Genomic DNA, 14930 nt, shown 5'->3' on the forward strand with positions numbered 1-14930 from the left:
CTCTTAACCTCTCATGGGACGGGGGGAGCATGCAGGTGAGCGGGTAGAGGGGCCAGGACAAGTGCTTCTGGGCACGCTGGCAGGAATAGAACTTCATGTGGCTCCATGACAGCATCTAGTGGGGTATCCATGACCCCTGAAGCCCCAGAAGACATGTGTTACATTGTGCTCTTTTACCTTTGCTCTCTACAAACAGCTTAAATGTTTAACAGCTCCGTGGAGGGTCAGGATGACAGCTTTTTGCACCAGCCCTCTTGGTACCAGAGTTCTTGTTCGGCATCTGGGAGGAATCAGGCCGTATCAGTTAATCGAAGGGTGGTGAATGTGGAGGATTTTATTGAGGAGTGGAAGTGGCTTTCAGTGGGATGGGGTGCTGGAAAGGGGATTGAGTGGAAAGGTGGTCTTCCCCTGGAGTTTGGCTGTCCCCTGCTGAACTCTTCTCTGAGGTCCTACTGTCAAGCTGTCCTTCTGAAATCTCACCTTCAAGCTGTCCCTCTGAAGTCAAACTGCTTCTTTTTGACAGCTACTGCTTCTCTTCTAGCCTCTTCTGTTCCACTCTGCTGCCCCTCTGACACCACTCTGCTAGTGGAGCCTGGGGTTTTTTATGGGTACAGGATGGGAGGCAGGGCAGTCCAAAAAGCAGCATTTGTGTGGGAAAACAGGAATGCATGTTCTCACTTTGGGTCACAGTACCCAGGCTTAAGGGTGTGGCCCTCACCAGGGACTGCCCTCTTCTACTCAGTATTTCCCTGCCTCCTGTCTGTATTAGTACTATGCAGTTCTTTTCTCTTTAAAATAATCCTATGATTTCCCCCTTTTATTTTACAAATAGAAATACGGAAGCTTGCAGTTTGATTTGCCTAATATCATGTAACTAGTGAATATAGATGCTAGTTGATTCAAAATGGTCTCTACTAATTAATATTCTTCTAAGGAAAGGTGAGATAAAAGACTGAGATTTTTAAGTTTGGCAAAGGGCTAATACCTAATGTCTGAAAGACATCCCCTTGGGAAAGGATTTATCTAGTTTTATATACTTTTTCTCTTCCTTTATGAAGGTAAATTTATCTCATGACATTTTTCAGCTTAATAACTTACAAACACAAAATGCAATGTATTCTAACATTTTCACCTCTCAAAGCTTTCATCCTACTTTGAAAGAATGTGTAAAAAGGATGATGTCACCACTATTGAAATCCTGGCATCTGTAGGGCAGATCAGTGTGGGTGTGGAGCTTCTCAACACATAATGGGAGGATTGTTTTGTTAACATGAAAAGAAAAAATGTTTTCCTTTGAAATTAAGGGAAAAGATTGGATATGTTTATTGTAATTATCTATACTAGAATTTTGCAACATACCTTACAGGTGAACCAAACATCTAACTTTAATGATGAACACCAAATACCTGGAAGAGGTTGTTAAAAAGTTAAGTAAAGAGCTAACTTGGGGAGAGGCACCTTTCCTTCTTCCCCCATTCACAGGCACTTTTCACTGATTCTTAAAGGACAGGGCTTTGCTGTCAGTCTTGCTCTTTTCCTCTTCCATTTTCCTCAGCAGTTTGAAGTATTTCACAGACCTTACCACCTTTGGAGATAGAGCTCTCCAGAGATAGATCAGGGTGGTAGTAGACAGTTGTAAAGGGACCTCTCTCACTTCTTCCCAATTTTCAGTAAATATCCAAAATAGTTTATACTACATACTGAACTGAAGGTAGTAAGGAATTTATAAGTAGGAAGATGTGATTAGTCTTTTATTCCTAAATTCTCTAGTTTATTTACCAAATAATAAATGCCTATCATGATATACTCACTAGATATGGGAAGTTGAACTGAACAAGTATGATTTCCTATTTCCAAGGAGCATATTGTCCAGTTGGGGATAAAAAAGTAAACGAATGCAAATTAAAATGTCAAATTGTGATGAATATTCTAAGGAAAACCTAACTGTGCTTATATAAAAGAGCCAGAGAAAGTGACTTAGATTGGGAGTGGAAGGCAGTAAGTGAAATCTCTTGGCAGACGTGGTATTTAACTTAAGCCTTTAAGGATAATAATTATCGATTTAAAGAACAAACCAGAAGTAACAGTATGTGAAAGGCACATAAAGAGCTTCGTTGGGGCATAGAAAGAAAGCGTCTGTGGTTGGAGATGGAAATGGAGTGGAAGTGGGAGTAGAAGGAGACAAGAAAAGAGCTGGGGACAGACCCAGAGACAGCCTTGTAGGCTTTTTATGTTGAGTTCACCACTTCTACTGTTACCATTGCTACTATTATCATTTATATATTGTTTTAAGGGGCAAATGAAGTGAGAGAAGACTTTATTTGAAAATGACATGATCCACTTCATCTTTACAAGAAGATTATTTTGGCTGCTCCCTCTTAAAAGTACAGTTCTACAGAGGAAACCTCTGCAGTATTTGTTTTCATACATCATGTCACCTTAAATGCATATAAGTGGGTTCAACCCAATATTCACTCCTGTAATAAAAGAATGGAACTCCTAAAGAATGCTGATCTATACTTTTAACAAACAGGGACTGTAGGGGCTTTTCACGTATTTTGGTTATCCACTCCTTCCTGTTTCCTGGAGCACATAATTTAATTATTGTTTTGAGTAATCACAAATGACAAGCAGGGTGTAACTGAAAATCATGTGTAAAGCATGCTTTGATTTTGTTGAGGCTGTTCTATGGTACTTAGTTTTTTTTTTTTTTTTTTTTCTTATGCCCTCAAGGTTGTGTCCAGTGTATGGATCTATGCCTTTTATTATAGACCTCAGTAAATTCACTGTATGACATATTAGTCAAACAAAACATCAAAAATAGCACATGCAATAAAGAAAAGCAGAGAGAAGATAAACAGAGCAAATTAAGCCACAGCAGTATCCTAAGACCTATCCAAAACAGTTATTTTATGCTTATTTTGATACATATTATATTTAGTCTGAATATACAGGCTTTTCATTTGTTTGCACCTGAATACTGTATAGTCAACAATGAAATAACACTGGAAAGCTCCTTTTTTTCTCTTGCGCCTCTCACTCTGAATGGTACCACATTTATGTGGTGCATGCATGTGTATACAAGAATACAGAAACTAGCCAAAAACCATCTTATTGAATTCATTTGGTTTATTTGGTATGTTAGCCAGATTTCCTGAACAATTCTCCAGAGGTGGAAAGAAACTCCAAAATGATAGACCACCTAGTTGCAGAAGGTGGTATGAATTACATTCATGTTGTATTAAATAAAATTAACAGTTTATATTAATGACTGATTGTCATGGTTTTAAAATATTAATTGAGGGAGCTAGGATGATTTGCTTTAAATGCTGTTTTCTCTATTTTTTTCTTTGTATATTTCACGTATCTTCATCTTTTTAATTGTTTATATTCTTGAAATACAGGAACCTGTTGAAATATTACTCTTCCTAAAGGAACCAGATGGTTAATCTGTAAAAACGGTCTTTTGCATCTTGTCTGCTTAGAAATGAGGTCATTGCTTACAAGTTCTGGACAACCATTATACTAAGCTTATGAAATAAAAACAGAAACCAACCACCATCAATTTTTGGGCATGTATTGATAAAGTCAAGTCTTAGCCTTTAATTCAGGAATTTTTTTTTGATTTTACACAGAAAGTAAATATGTTCAGAGGAAAATTGATATAAAAAGTTGCCAAAGTTGTTTTTGTATGTAGATTATAGTTAACCGTCAGCAATTGATTTTGAAGAATGTTATATACTGAATTGCTTATGCTATTTAAATTGAGATGTAGTTTCAGAACTCAGTGATTTCACTTCATTTCATTAAATTTTTTTTCTCCAGTTATAGGATACATGATGTCTGCAAAGCATCTTTTTATGCTTATGTTATCCCTAATAATTGAGTATGGAAATGTGTTTTATGTCAAGTGTTTGCGTGTAGTATAATTTTACTTTATAATGCCACAAAATAGATTATTTTGTTGTTCTGGTAGCTTTAGCTAAACAATGGTTCCAAGGTTTTGGTGGTTCTGGGACAACTGAATCAAATATACCACTTTGAGCTTATAACCACAGTAAATTATTCGTTATCTTGTTACCAGAGACCTTCTTTCCAAGGCCTACAACTTGTGTTAAAAAAAAAATCTTTATCTTTCTCTCTTACGTTGGCATTATATACCTTAAATGACTATTCAGCATATGAGGGTTAAAAAAAAGTCTATACAGCTTGATCCGTCATTTAAGATCTTCTGCTCTCTACACTGAACTTTTTGTCACAATGCTATTGCTGTTGTGGCTCAACATGTTTTGAAGCGATTAGTCTTCTAACTCTTGCACTCTATTCTACTGGATTGCATGCCTTCTCTATTTGTCAATTTTATGTTTTAAGGCTTAGTTGATTACTCTTTCCATGAAGTTGTCCCGAATCATTTTTTTTAGTTATTAGATCTCCTAAATTACTCATCAATAGTTGTGTCATTCTGCATATCCTGCTTATTATTTATCCGTTTGCACATCTCTTTCACCATCTCTTATCACTGATCCCTCACATAGTGCTGTGGAGATGGAAGGAGCCAGATAAATAGTTGTGATTAAAGATGAGAGCATGATGAACCGGCAAGCTCCTGGAGTACCTCTCTACCTGGCCAACAGCCAAATATGTTGCTGGAGATAAAGAGGTAGCCTCTGGCCATCATCCATCAATCATGGGACCGGTTGAGAAGAGTTTAAAACACAAAGCATACCCAAGAAGGTCGAACTGATTTTCTAACCAGAAGAAAAAACTATGTTCACAAAAGGAGGGAAGAGAAGGTGTTGGTAGCAGATGTTGCAGAGATTAGATGAGCTGGAGTTAGCAACAGTGATGAAATTGGTGGTGAGCAGCCTTCTGTCAGGAAAGAAAGACAGTGATGGAGAAATGAGCACTGCAGAGGGGACCTTCTTAGTGAAGTGAAGAAGATAATCCATAAGTAATATTTTTAAAATGTATTCTGTAGAATTTGCAGTAAGATTCTATGTTGATATTTGAATCTATTTTTTATATTGTCTAGAAATATACTGTTTAAAAAATATTCTGTGGTATATACATAGTTCTGAAACAAGTCACAACAAATTCAAAATGTAATTTATCCTTAGTATTTTTTAAATATTTTGAAGCTCTAAGCTAAACAATGTATATTCAACAGGCTACTAATAAGTCATAATGGGAAAGTTGTATGAGAGGGAAATTTTATGTATAAATATTGCGAGTATACTTCTCATACAAGAGGAATATACCTTAATGAAAAATAGTTTGCTTATTACATAGGGTTTGATGGCAGTTTTCAGGTTGAACAAATATTGGGATGATGTTTGAATATTACTTGAAAGACTCTTGCGTGATTTTCTTGGGATTACATGTGAAAGGACTCTTTGGTAAGCTATTCATACATATTATAGCTGATTTTAATTTTCTTTATTTTCTATCATTTTGTAAAAATGAGGTGGAAAATGGAGGTTGTTGAGAACCTTTTTAATATTTCTTATCTAGACATTTTGAGAGCAATTGTAACATTTGCAGCACAATGTCAATCAATCATGTCATTTAAGTGATTGTCATTTTATCATCACATCATTTTAATATGGAAACAGGCTGCAATTGTACTTCTATATACAGTTGTCCCTCAATTTAGAGGGGGGTTCCAGGACTTACCTTTCTGCTCTACAAATGCCACAATTTATGGGTGCTCTAAGCCCTTACCGAAAATGAAATAGTATTTACATATAACCTATATACATCCTCCTGTATACGTTAAATCATCTTCAGATTACATACAGTCTCTAATACAATATAAATGCTGTATAGTTACACTGTATTTTTATAAATTTGTATTTTTATTATTTATTTTTGTTTTTCAAATGTTTTTGACCCATGCTCGAATCCTTAGCTGTGGAACCAACCGATTCTGAAGGCAGACTACATTTAGGCAGTGTCTTTATTAGGAAAAATGAAAACTTTATGCATTTAAATTAAATTATGTTGTAAACTTAGCAAGAATTTGAAGGAAAAAAGTTGAATTAATGAATTGTTTAATGTTAGTCATTTATGTTTGCCATACCAATAGATGTAATAAAGATAAAGGCAATGGCTTTGGTTCAGTAAGGTTGCAATTGTCTTTCATTTGCTAGAATAGGACACACTCCTCAGTAAATATCTACTCAAAATGAGAGAGGGCTTTTAGATTAATGTGGATTCAAATGATAGAACCTTGTTCTGGCTCAGAGTGTGATCCAGGCAACAGTTATATCAGTATCAACTGGAAGCTTCTTAGAAATGTTTATTCTTAGCTTTACCCCAAATCTAAAAGAATTAAAATCTGCATTTCTAACAGGATTCTCAGGAATTCCCATGGACATTGAAATTCGAGAAACACACATCTAAAATTTATTTCTTTTTCCCATTAGGCTACAAACTTCTTGAGGGAAGAAACCTGTCTAGTCATTGAAATGGTCTCAGTATACAATTTAGTGTCTGGCTTGTAGCTATCAATAAATATTGGTCAAATGAATGAAATTATATTAATCTATCAATGGCTAAGATACTCTGTTCTTTGTGATTTTGTTTTATTTTTAATTAAGACAGATAGGATTTGTTCATTTTAACTTGCCAATTCTCAGCTTGCAAATGTTTTATGCATTACTAATACATATAAAAGGATTATATTACTGTTTGTATCTTTTTCACATATCATTAGTGATTTCCGCTAATAGGACAGAACATGCCTGCCAAACATGATTTATGAGTTAATGCCAGTCATTTCCCATCTACTACACATTGTCTTTTAGTTATAGTATAATCTGTCATGAAAGCTCAACAGAAAAAGGAGCAGGGTGGTATTTTGCAGCTTTACACTTTGTGTTGATACTATATAACTTTGGATGTATAATAAAACGGGGCTGGGTGTGGTGGCTCCTGCCTGTAATCCCAGCACTTTGGGAGGTTGAGGCAGGTGGATCACCTGAGGTCAGAGATTCGAGACCAGCCTGGCCAACATGGTGAAAGCCCCACTTTACTAAAAATACAAAAATTAGCCAGGCATGGTGGTGGGCACCTGTAATCCCAGCTACTTGGGAGGCTGAGGCAGGAGAATCGCTTGAACCCAAGAGGTGGAGGTTGCAGTGAGCCAAGATGACACCACTGCATTCCAGCATGGGTGACAGAGCAAAACCCTGTCTCAAAAAATAAAAAATAATAAAAAAAAATAAAACAGGAGCTTTAAATTATTTGTGTTAGGTGCTCAAGGTTCGTTAGCATTAGAGCTTGTCATTTTCCATTCCGTGGTCCTTGTAATGTTGCATCAGAACAATAGTTGGTTTTCAACATGAGTTTTAACAGTGAGAGAGGGACGCACAAAGGAAGACTTACCACAATAATGTCTTCTACCACCAATGGCTCAGCACACGTTTAATGCAGTGGGTGAGAAGCACTTGATATTACTTCGACATCAAATCTGAAGACTGAAATTGGAGGACACTTCTTAAGTACTTTCTACCCTATCCAGGACCCAGAAATATCACTGTTAAGGGAATGTGTATACTGGCAATTAAGATTGTTAGTACTTAACTGACTTTCTCCAGAATACATGTTCCTCCCCGGCACCCCTTCCCCCTGGAGTTAACTTTGGGACTTGTAGAATTACTCCTCTCTGGGTAAGGGTCTTGTGATGTCTGTGACAAGGTAATAGTACCTAGAGTAACACTGATGTCCAGTGTGCTTTGGAGGTTGTGTATGTGGAGCTGGGAGTTTCAACAGGCCTGAGTCTGAGTGCTAGCCCCTTACTGGCTGTGTAATCTTTGATTAAACTTTTGTGCCTGTGCGGCTTTATAACATGAGGATGATAATACCTGCCTGTGCATAGGTGTACTATGCAGTTTTAACAAGATAATTGTTGAAAGTATTTAGCACAGATTCTGGAAAGTTATAAAGCCTCAATAAATACAATATATTAAATGTAAAGGGATAATGGAGATATGATTTAAAGGGTCCTCTAAAAGTGGAAGTTAAGAAGTGAGTAGAGTTATAACAGCAAGCATTTAATAAAGCACTGTGCATTAGGTGACCCAAAACATGAATGTTATTGGGTCTTTACATATATTCAAAGATGAATGACTTGACAGCATACACGTTAGACTTTAGACTTTCTGGAACAGCAGTTGCTGGGAAAAGTCCTTGGACTCAGACAGAGGCAGTGTCCACTGCATTATGTAGCACTGCAAATGGATCTTCTGGGCTGAATGTTAGACTCCAGTCTTTGTGCTGGGACTTTTAAGTTGCATAGTGAGGGAAGCACCACTCTCTTGTGTGATAAGAGATTGGGATCCAATAGCAGTGCAATGTCTCAGAACCTTGGTTATAGTACTATTCTGCCTACCCAGTGTCTGGGATTGGGAGAGTATCAAACCTGCTTTAGTATGACCAGCTAGCTAGGGTTTAAGTCCTATGGTGGCAGGTCATGAAGTGGAGGGCCACTGGTATGATCCACCAGCTTATGATTCACGGTTAGCAGGCTATAGCTTCTACAACGTAGCTGACTGGTAACCCAATTTATTTATTAGCTCACAACTCTACCAGGATTGACTTCTTTAAAGCCTTCTACGAGGACAAGCTATAGAGAAGACATCTTGGAAAAGTTAACCCTTACCCTTCACATACTAACTTAGCCAATCCTCATATCAATTCTATGATGTACTCATTTTACTGAGGAGTAAACCGAGCCACAGGGCTTATGTAGCTTACCCAAAGTCACACAGCAACGATGTTCCAGAGATAGATTTAAACCCAGTGATCTTGGTACCAAAGTCCATGCTCTTTACTACACACATACACACACATACAAAAAGAAAAACTTAAAAGCTTATTCTAAGAAATAGTAAATGCTGAATGCTAGATAGACAAAAAGGGATGTTAATTGTTATCATGTTCACAGAGTGGAAAGAAAATACATGTCTCTACAGGTCACTTGTTTATACCTATATTAGTGCCATTGTTTGAATGGTAGAAAGGCTAGAAGTTGGCAGATTCAGACTCAGAGATGACCCAGCCAACTTTTTCTGTAAAAAGATGATTGACTTTTCAGAAACACATAGAGGTTGAACCTCTGACTCATGGGAATTGAACCAAAACCTTTCAGCCTTAGTTAGGCCTTAATGCTTTTTGAAATGAAAACTTTTTTGACAATCCATCTTTATTCCTAATATCCATGCTTTGTATAGTATTAATATTGTGAATACACAGATGTTTGCATTTAGTTTATGGTAAATCTTTCCTAAACTCTTATTTGTTATGATGTAAGGAAAGTTTGATTTTTTGTTGTTGTACTTTAATTTACTGAACACATTGGAAGGTTGTTTTAAATTTTGTTTAAATGTCCTTTGAACCAAAATATTTACAGAAGAAGTTCTAGCCAGCAGATTGTTCCGTTTGTTGTGTTTGAGTGTGGAAACATCAGGAATGACAGCATATCATGATGCCATAGGAATTTTTTTTTTTTATATAAACAACCTAATAGCATTGTCTAATGTGGTCTTTGTTGATTAAAAGTGTCACAGATACCTTTGCTATATTTAGGTAAAATCTAAGTTTCTTTACTGAAGCATGGAAAATGTTGATTGTTTTCTGGTTGGGAGGAAAGCAGTATGACTAAAAGAACTACACTGAACTGGGATCAATTATTAAGAGTCTCAATTTCAAGAAGGAAAAAATACAGTTTGGTTTTTCAAGAGTACAAAAATACTAATATATGATAACTTTTATGTAAATATTGTGTGTGCATTTCTGTCTTAGTCTATGGGCAATTAGCGAAGACTGACTTTAAGTACAGTTTTAAATGTATCATGTAAGTGAACAAATATATTTTAATTACAATTACAAGAACACTATGTGGCTGGGCATTGTGCTTTCCATATATCTATATTGTACATTCTTTTTTTTTTTTTTTTTTTTTTTGAGATGGAGTTTCACTCTGTTGCCCAGGCTGGAGTGCAGTCCCGTGACTCAGCTCACTGCAACCTCTGCCTCCCAGGTTCAAGCAATTCTCTGCCTCAGCCTCCCGAGTAGCTGGGATTACAGGCATCCACCACCACACCCGGCTAATATTTGTATTTTTAGTAGAGATGGGGTTTCACCATCTTGGCCAGGCTGGTCTTGAACTCCTGACCTCAGGTGAGCCATCCACCTTGGCCTCCCAAAGTGCTGGGATGACAGGCATGAGCCACCGCGCTTGGCCTACATTATATATTCTAAGAGTGTACATCTTATTAACTGTTAGTTTAAGAAATACATAACAGCTTTGAAGAAGCAAGTAGATATTGAAGTCAATATGGGCTGAAGTTGTCGTAGGTATGAATGAGCCCAGTATTTGTGACAATAGAGAAAAATTTCTTCAGAGTTTAAGAATATTTGTGTTGAAGAGTGGAATGGGTGGCTAGGATTTGAAGAGGTAGAATATAAGTAGACTATGAAGGGCTTTAATGTCAAAGTCACTATTTTAGATTTAATCTAATGGGAATGACACACATATACATGTAATATATATATATAAAATTGCATGTTCTTAATGAGAAAAATGAAGCTCTTCTAGGAATACTTAAAATACTCTTAATAGTTAGGGAATACTTTCCTTTTGTCTAAAGATGTACATATAAAAATGAAATAATTCCTTAAAGTACTTAAAAATAATAGTGACAGCCAGGTGAATATGATAAAGATTATTCACAAAAATCTTCCTTCTCCATTGCTTTAAAAACAATAGAAAACAAGCAAAATTAACAGTAATCAAACAAACATGAGGGGCCCACTTAATGCAGACGTTTTTAAAAGTAACAGTCAAGAAAGTAAGTGCAGATGATAATCAGGCTGATGTCTTCTAAACCCTTCCCGTGGATCTCCCAGACCTTGTAATGGGGGCAAAAATTATTTCATTAAGATAACTCAAGGAACCTAAAACTTTTACCGCTTTTGTTAAAAAAAAATTGCTCCAAAACAACCCACTACTTGTACATATTCATCTAATGATGTGAATTAAATGAAAAATTTAGAATTGGGGGAAATTTTAAGTCACTTTCCTTGAAGCTAGATAATGTCTAATGTTAATTATGGCCACAAAATAGAATAAGAATCTAATAAACATTTTAGATTTAAAACAACATGATTGACCAGACCTAGGCTATGGGTAGAACTTAAAATGTGCTCTCTCCTTCTCTCACAGAAGGAAGTCAGTGAATACTGACTTATAAAAAGAAGTGAGTTATTAAGAGTATAGTGTCTATCCTGCCCATAGCATCTCTTCTTAACCTTTAGAAATTATACTTCCTGGAAATGAATTATCTGAAGTTTAGCAATACTTTTGGTTTTACTGCATTTGGTTTGCATTCACTAAAATTACATAATTTAAAATGACATGCATATTATTCCATTTTAATAAAACATTCATGCTTTTAGTCCTTCATTTGTCTTTCCTGGTGACTACATATATTATTCATAGAGAATTGTTGGAATGATACGTACCTTTCAGAGTAATTATTTCTATGTAGTATTTTTTGATGAGTTTTATTTTTAAAGAACTTTTCCACATTGTTCGTTCTAAAAACATATACTATTTTCTTGACACAAGATATTTTTCTTTAAAAAACTGGTGGCAAAGTTTTGTTTGTTGTTAACATTATTAAGCATTTGCTAGTGGTAAAAACATGAATGTTTCTGTCCTCAAAGATCCCAAACTCTGTCCTGAAGAAATTTATTTTAATACTTCAACAACAACAACAAAAAAAACTGAATCAGAATCTCCCTCATGTTCTCATTCTCTGCATGAAGAAGGAAACTTTAAGATTTTTTTTTTTTTGGTGAATTCTGAATTCACTTGTGCATCTTTGCTGAAGTTAAGATCTGGTGATATGGTTGCCTTATTTCATATCTGTGAAGTCAGAAACTTGGCAGGATGTGAAACTATATCTTACTTGCATGCAAGTAAGTCAACCTGACACAGTATCATAGATACTGGTGGAAGATCTGAGACTACAGGGTCAGAGAAAAGACCATTTATTACAACCACAGCAGTAGCAAGAACAAAAATGTAGCACTTGGTTTTTTCTGAATTCCAATTTCCATGGAGAGATGCAATTAGGGTTAGTTGTTGCTAGGCAGTAGGGTTCTTTAAAAAGAACCTTGATAGTAGGAAACCCTGGCCTTATACAGGCAAATCAGCCCATCTGCTCCTCAAGAGATAACTCTGGAATGCCAAGTAAGCCTAATCCAGGGAGAGAGATGTCCCTATTTTACTGGAAAATAAATCTGTTCTAGGAAGAAATATCTCTGTTTCTGCAATTTGTACAAATATACTTGCAAAGAAAGTATGGAACAAGTTAGCTGTTAATGCCTTTGAAAATGTTTGAATACGTGAGAGACTTTTGAAAAATTGTCTCCCTGTAATATCTAGATGTTACCACTTTATCAAACTTACTATTGCAGAATGGATACTGGTTTCTTTTTTATTGTAGTGTTAATATATTGTTGATGACTATGGACTTTTTGGCTTTTTTCTTAATCTTTGAGCTTTAAGCTCAATACAAATTTTAAACTGAACTGAAATTTTTAAAATTTAATAGCCTACTTATTTCTAGAGCAAAGCTAAGGCCTTGCAAACTTTCTTTTCTCATTCTCCAGTATTTTGTCAAAATTATAGCAAATTAAGCTACTAAACACATAATGTAGAGTTACAGAGTTTGATGTTTTACTAAGGAACAGCATTTTATTATTTTTAGAACTATGAAATGTAAAGCATTCTAAATGTAATACCAGTAAGAATCACTGAAATGTGATTTCCTGTGGAATTATTATAGCAAAGATATCACAGATCCCATGTCTAGTAATTCTTAAGTTTTTGTTCATATTGTTAGAAAAATCTTAAAAGAAGCTAATTAGAATATTATCTTAATTAGAATATTAAGCTTAATTAGAATATTAAGCTATATGGAATATATTAAGCTATATGGAATATTAAGCTATATGGAATATATTAAGCTATATGGAATATTAAGCTATATGGAATAAAAATATCTTACTAGGAAAGTTTGCATAATATGTGTGTTCTTTTCTAAATCTAATCTAATCTGGGACTACTTATAGCAGTAGAAGTAAGTTCCCCAACAGTTTTAGGAATAATCTGTATAGTTTAAGTCTTATTTCTCTCTCACTTATATTGTTGTGATGATTTCTTACTGCTTTTCCCATTTCTAGTTATTTCCGGTTTAGTGAAGTCTATTCCCTGTATTAAAACTGTGTTATTTAATGTGCTTCCAGATGCCTGCAATCATCTCTGCAACCTTTCTCTTTTAGTCCTTCAACATGCTCTTCAATATTTATTTGTATAAGATAAACCAGACTACTAGCCTGTTCCAGAATATATTCTGTGTATGTCTACATTTTTTTCCTATGTGAAACAATTTTCTATATCGTTATTTGCTAAAATATGCATTATTCATAGCATAGTTCAAATGACGTTTTCTTGATAGCCTGATGAACTTCAGCATGTATTAATTTTTTAAAAAAATACATGGTTCTTGACTTTATGTGCCTCTCTTCTAGCAATTATGTGTTCCTTTGTAACAAAGATGTTTATGTTTGGTCTAATTTGTGAATTCATTTCTGTTTTTTCCTACTAGCATGTAAAAGTCACATCTGAGGCTCTCTGTCATGCTGGCAGACATCTTCAGCAAATCATCTTAGATCAATGCTACAATTTTGTTTGCGTGAATGTAAGTCAATTCAAATGATTGAAAGCACTTAAGGATATGAGCAAATGTAATGTGAAAGAGAACTCATTTGATTCTTAAATATTTATATATGAGATTATGATGAGTTCTTTTACATGTTTTTGGAGATTTTATCTTTGAAAGAGAAATAATACTTTTAACAAGCTGATTCTCATAATGAGAAGAGTGGTATTTTGGACAATATTTTCAATTTTCTATTTGTACCTGGCCCAAAGTAGATAATAAGAGACAGGTTTGACTCAATTAGTAGATCAAAATTTGACATGCATAACTTTATGGATATCCTTTAAAATTGTTTCTAAATTAAAAACTAAGCTTGATAAATATTTTGAATGTTATGCAGAATCTCTCCATTTATTTCTTGAATTAACTTTTAAGTCATTTAAAAAGTCTTCTCGTATCGTTTTATTTTTCTTGTCTTTTAGGTTATGACCTCTGATTTTCAAGAAACCCAGAAGTTACTGAGCATGCTTGAAGAGAGTAATCTTTCCATTTTATATCCTGTTGTTGTTGTTTCAGTAAGTGAAATTAATGCAGATTTTTCTCACTTATGCTTCCTTCTTTGTAACTCAATGTACATACTTTTAAAAACTCATCCAGTTGAGAGCACTGACCCAAACTCAAAAGAAACTCTTCTTTGTGGATTCTTCTGCTTACTGCCTAGCTATGACTTCTATGACTGAATGCCTTTATTATTGCAATCATTTGGTTGCACTCACAGGTTTGGAAATCATTTTCAACCCAGCAACCAATTTCATTTTTTTTTTCCTTCACTAAAATGGCAAAGTATTCAGCTTAAGTCAACTGGTTGTTTTGATAATGTAAAACAGCTTTATTTAAAATATTATCAGAATAGGCTGGGCGGGGTGGCTCACGCTTGTAGTCCCAGCACTTTGGGAGGCTGAGGTGGGCGGATCACGAAGTCAGGAGATGGAGACCATCCTGGCTAACACGGCGAAACCCCGTCTCTACTAAAAATACAAAAAATTAGCCAGGCATGGTGGTGGGCGCCTGTAGTCCCAGCTACTTGGGAGGCTGAGACAGGAGAATGGTGTGAACCCTGGAGGCAGAGCTTGGAGTGAGCCGAAATCGCGCTACTGCACCCCAGCCTGGGAGACAGCACGAGACTCCAAAGCAAAA

At 35.5% G+C, this 14930-nt stretch overlaps 1 protein-coding gene across 3 annotated transcripts in view; it reads left to right on the top strand.

Annotated features, from left to right (window-relative positions):
- CRPPA (CDP-L-ribitol pyrophosphorylase A) overlaps nt 1-14930 on the top strand; it is a 332461-nt gene that overhangs the window by 148727 nt on the left and 168804 nt on the right. For 2 of the 3 annotated variants that reach the window (XM_001105001.5, XM_077996995.1), the window contains exons 7-8: nt 13680-13772; nt 14216-14308. The exons of the other annotated variant lie outside the window; for it this stretch is intronic. In XM_001105001.5, the coding sequence (XP_001105001.2) occupies nt 13680-13772; nt 14216-14308 (186 nt within the window). The remainder of the gene's footprint in view (nt 1-13679; nt 13773-14215; nt 14309-14930) is intronic. 3 annotated transcript variants of the gene reach the window in all.

The sequence above is a fragment of the Macaca mulatta genome, chromosome 3 (genome assembly GCF_049350105.2).
Source record: "Macaca mulatta isolate MMU2019108-1 chromosome 3, T2T-MMU8v2.0, whole genome shotgun sequence".
In the NCBI taxonomy this organism is placed as follows: Eukaryota; Metazoa; Chordata; class Mammalia; order Primates; family Cercopithecidae; genus Macaca; species Macaca mulatta.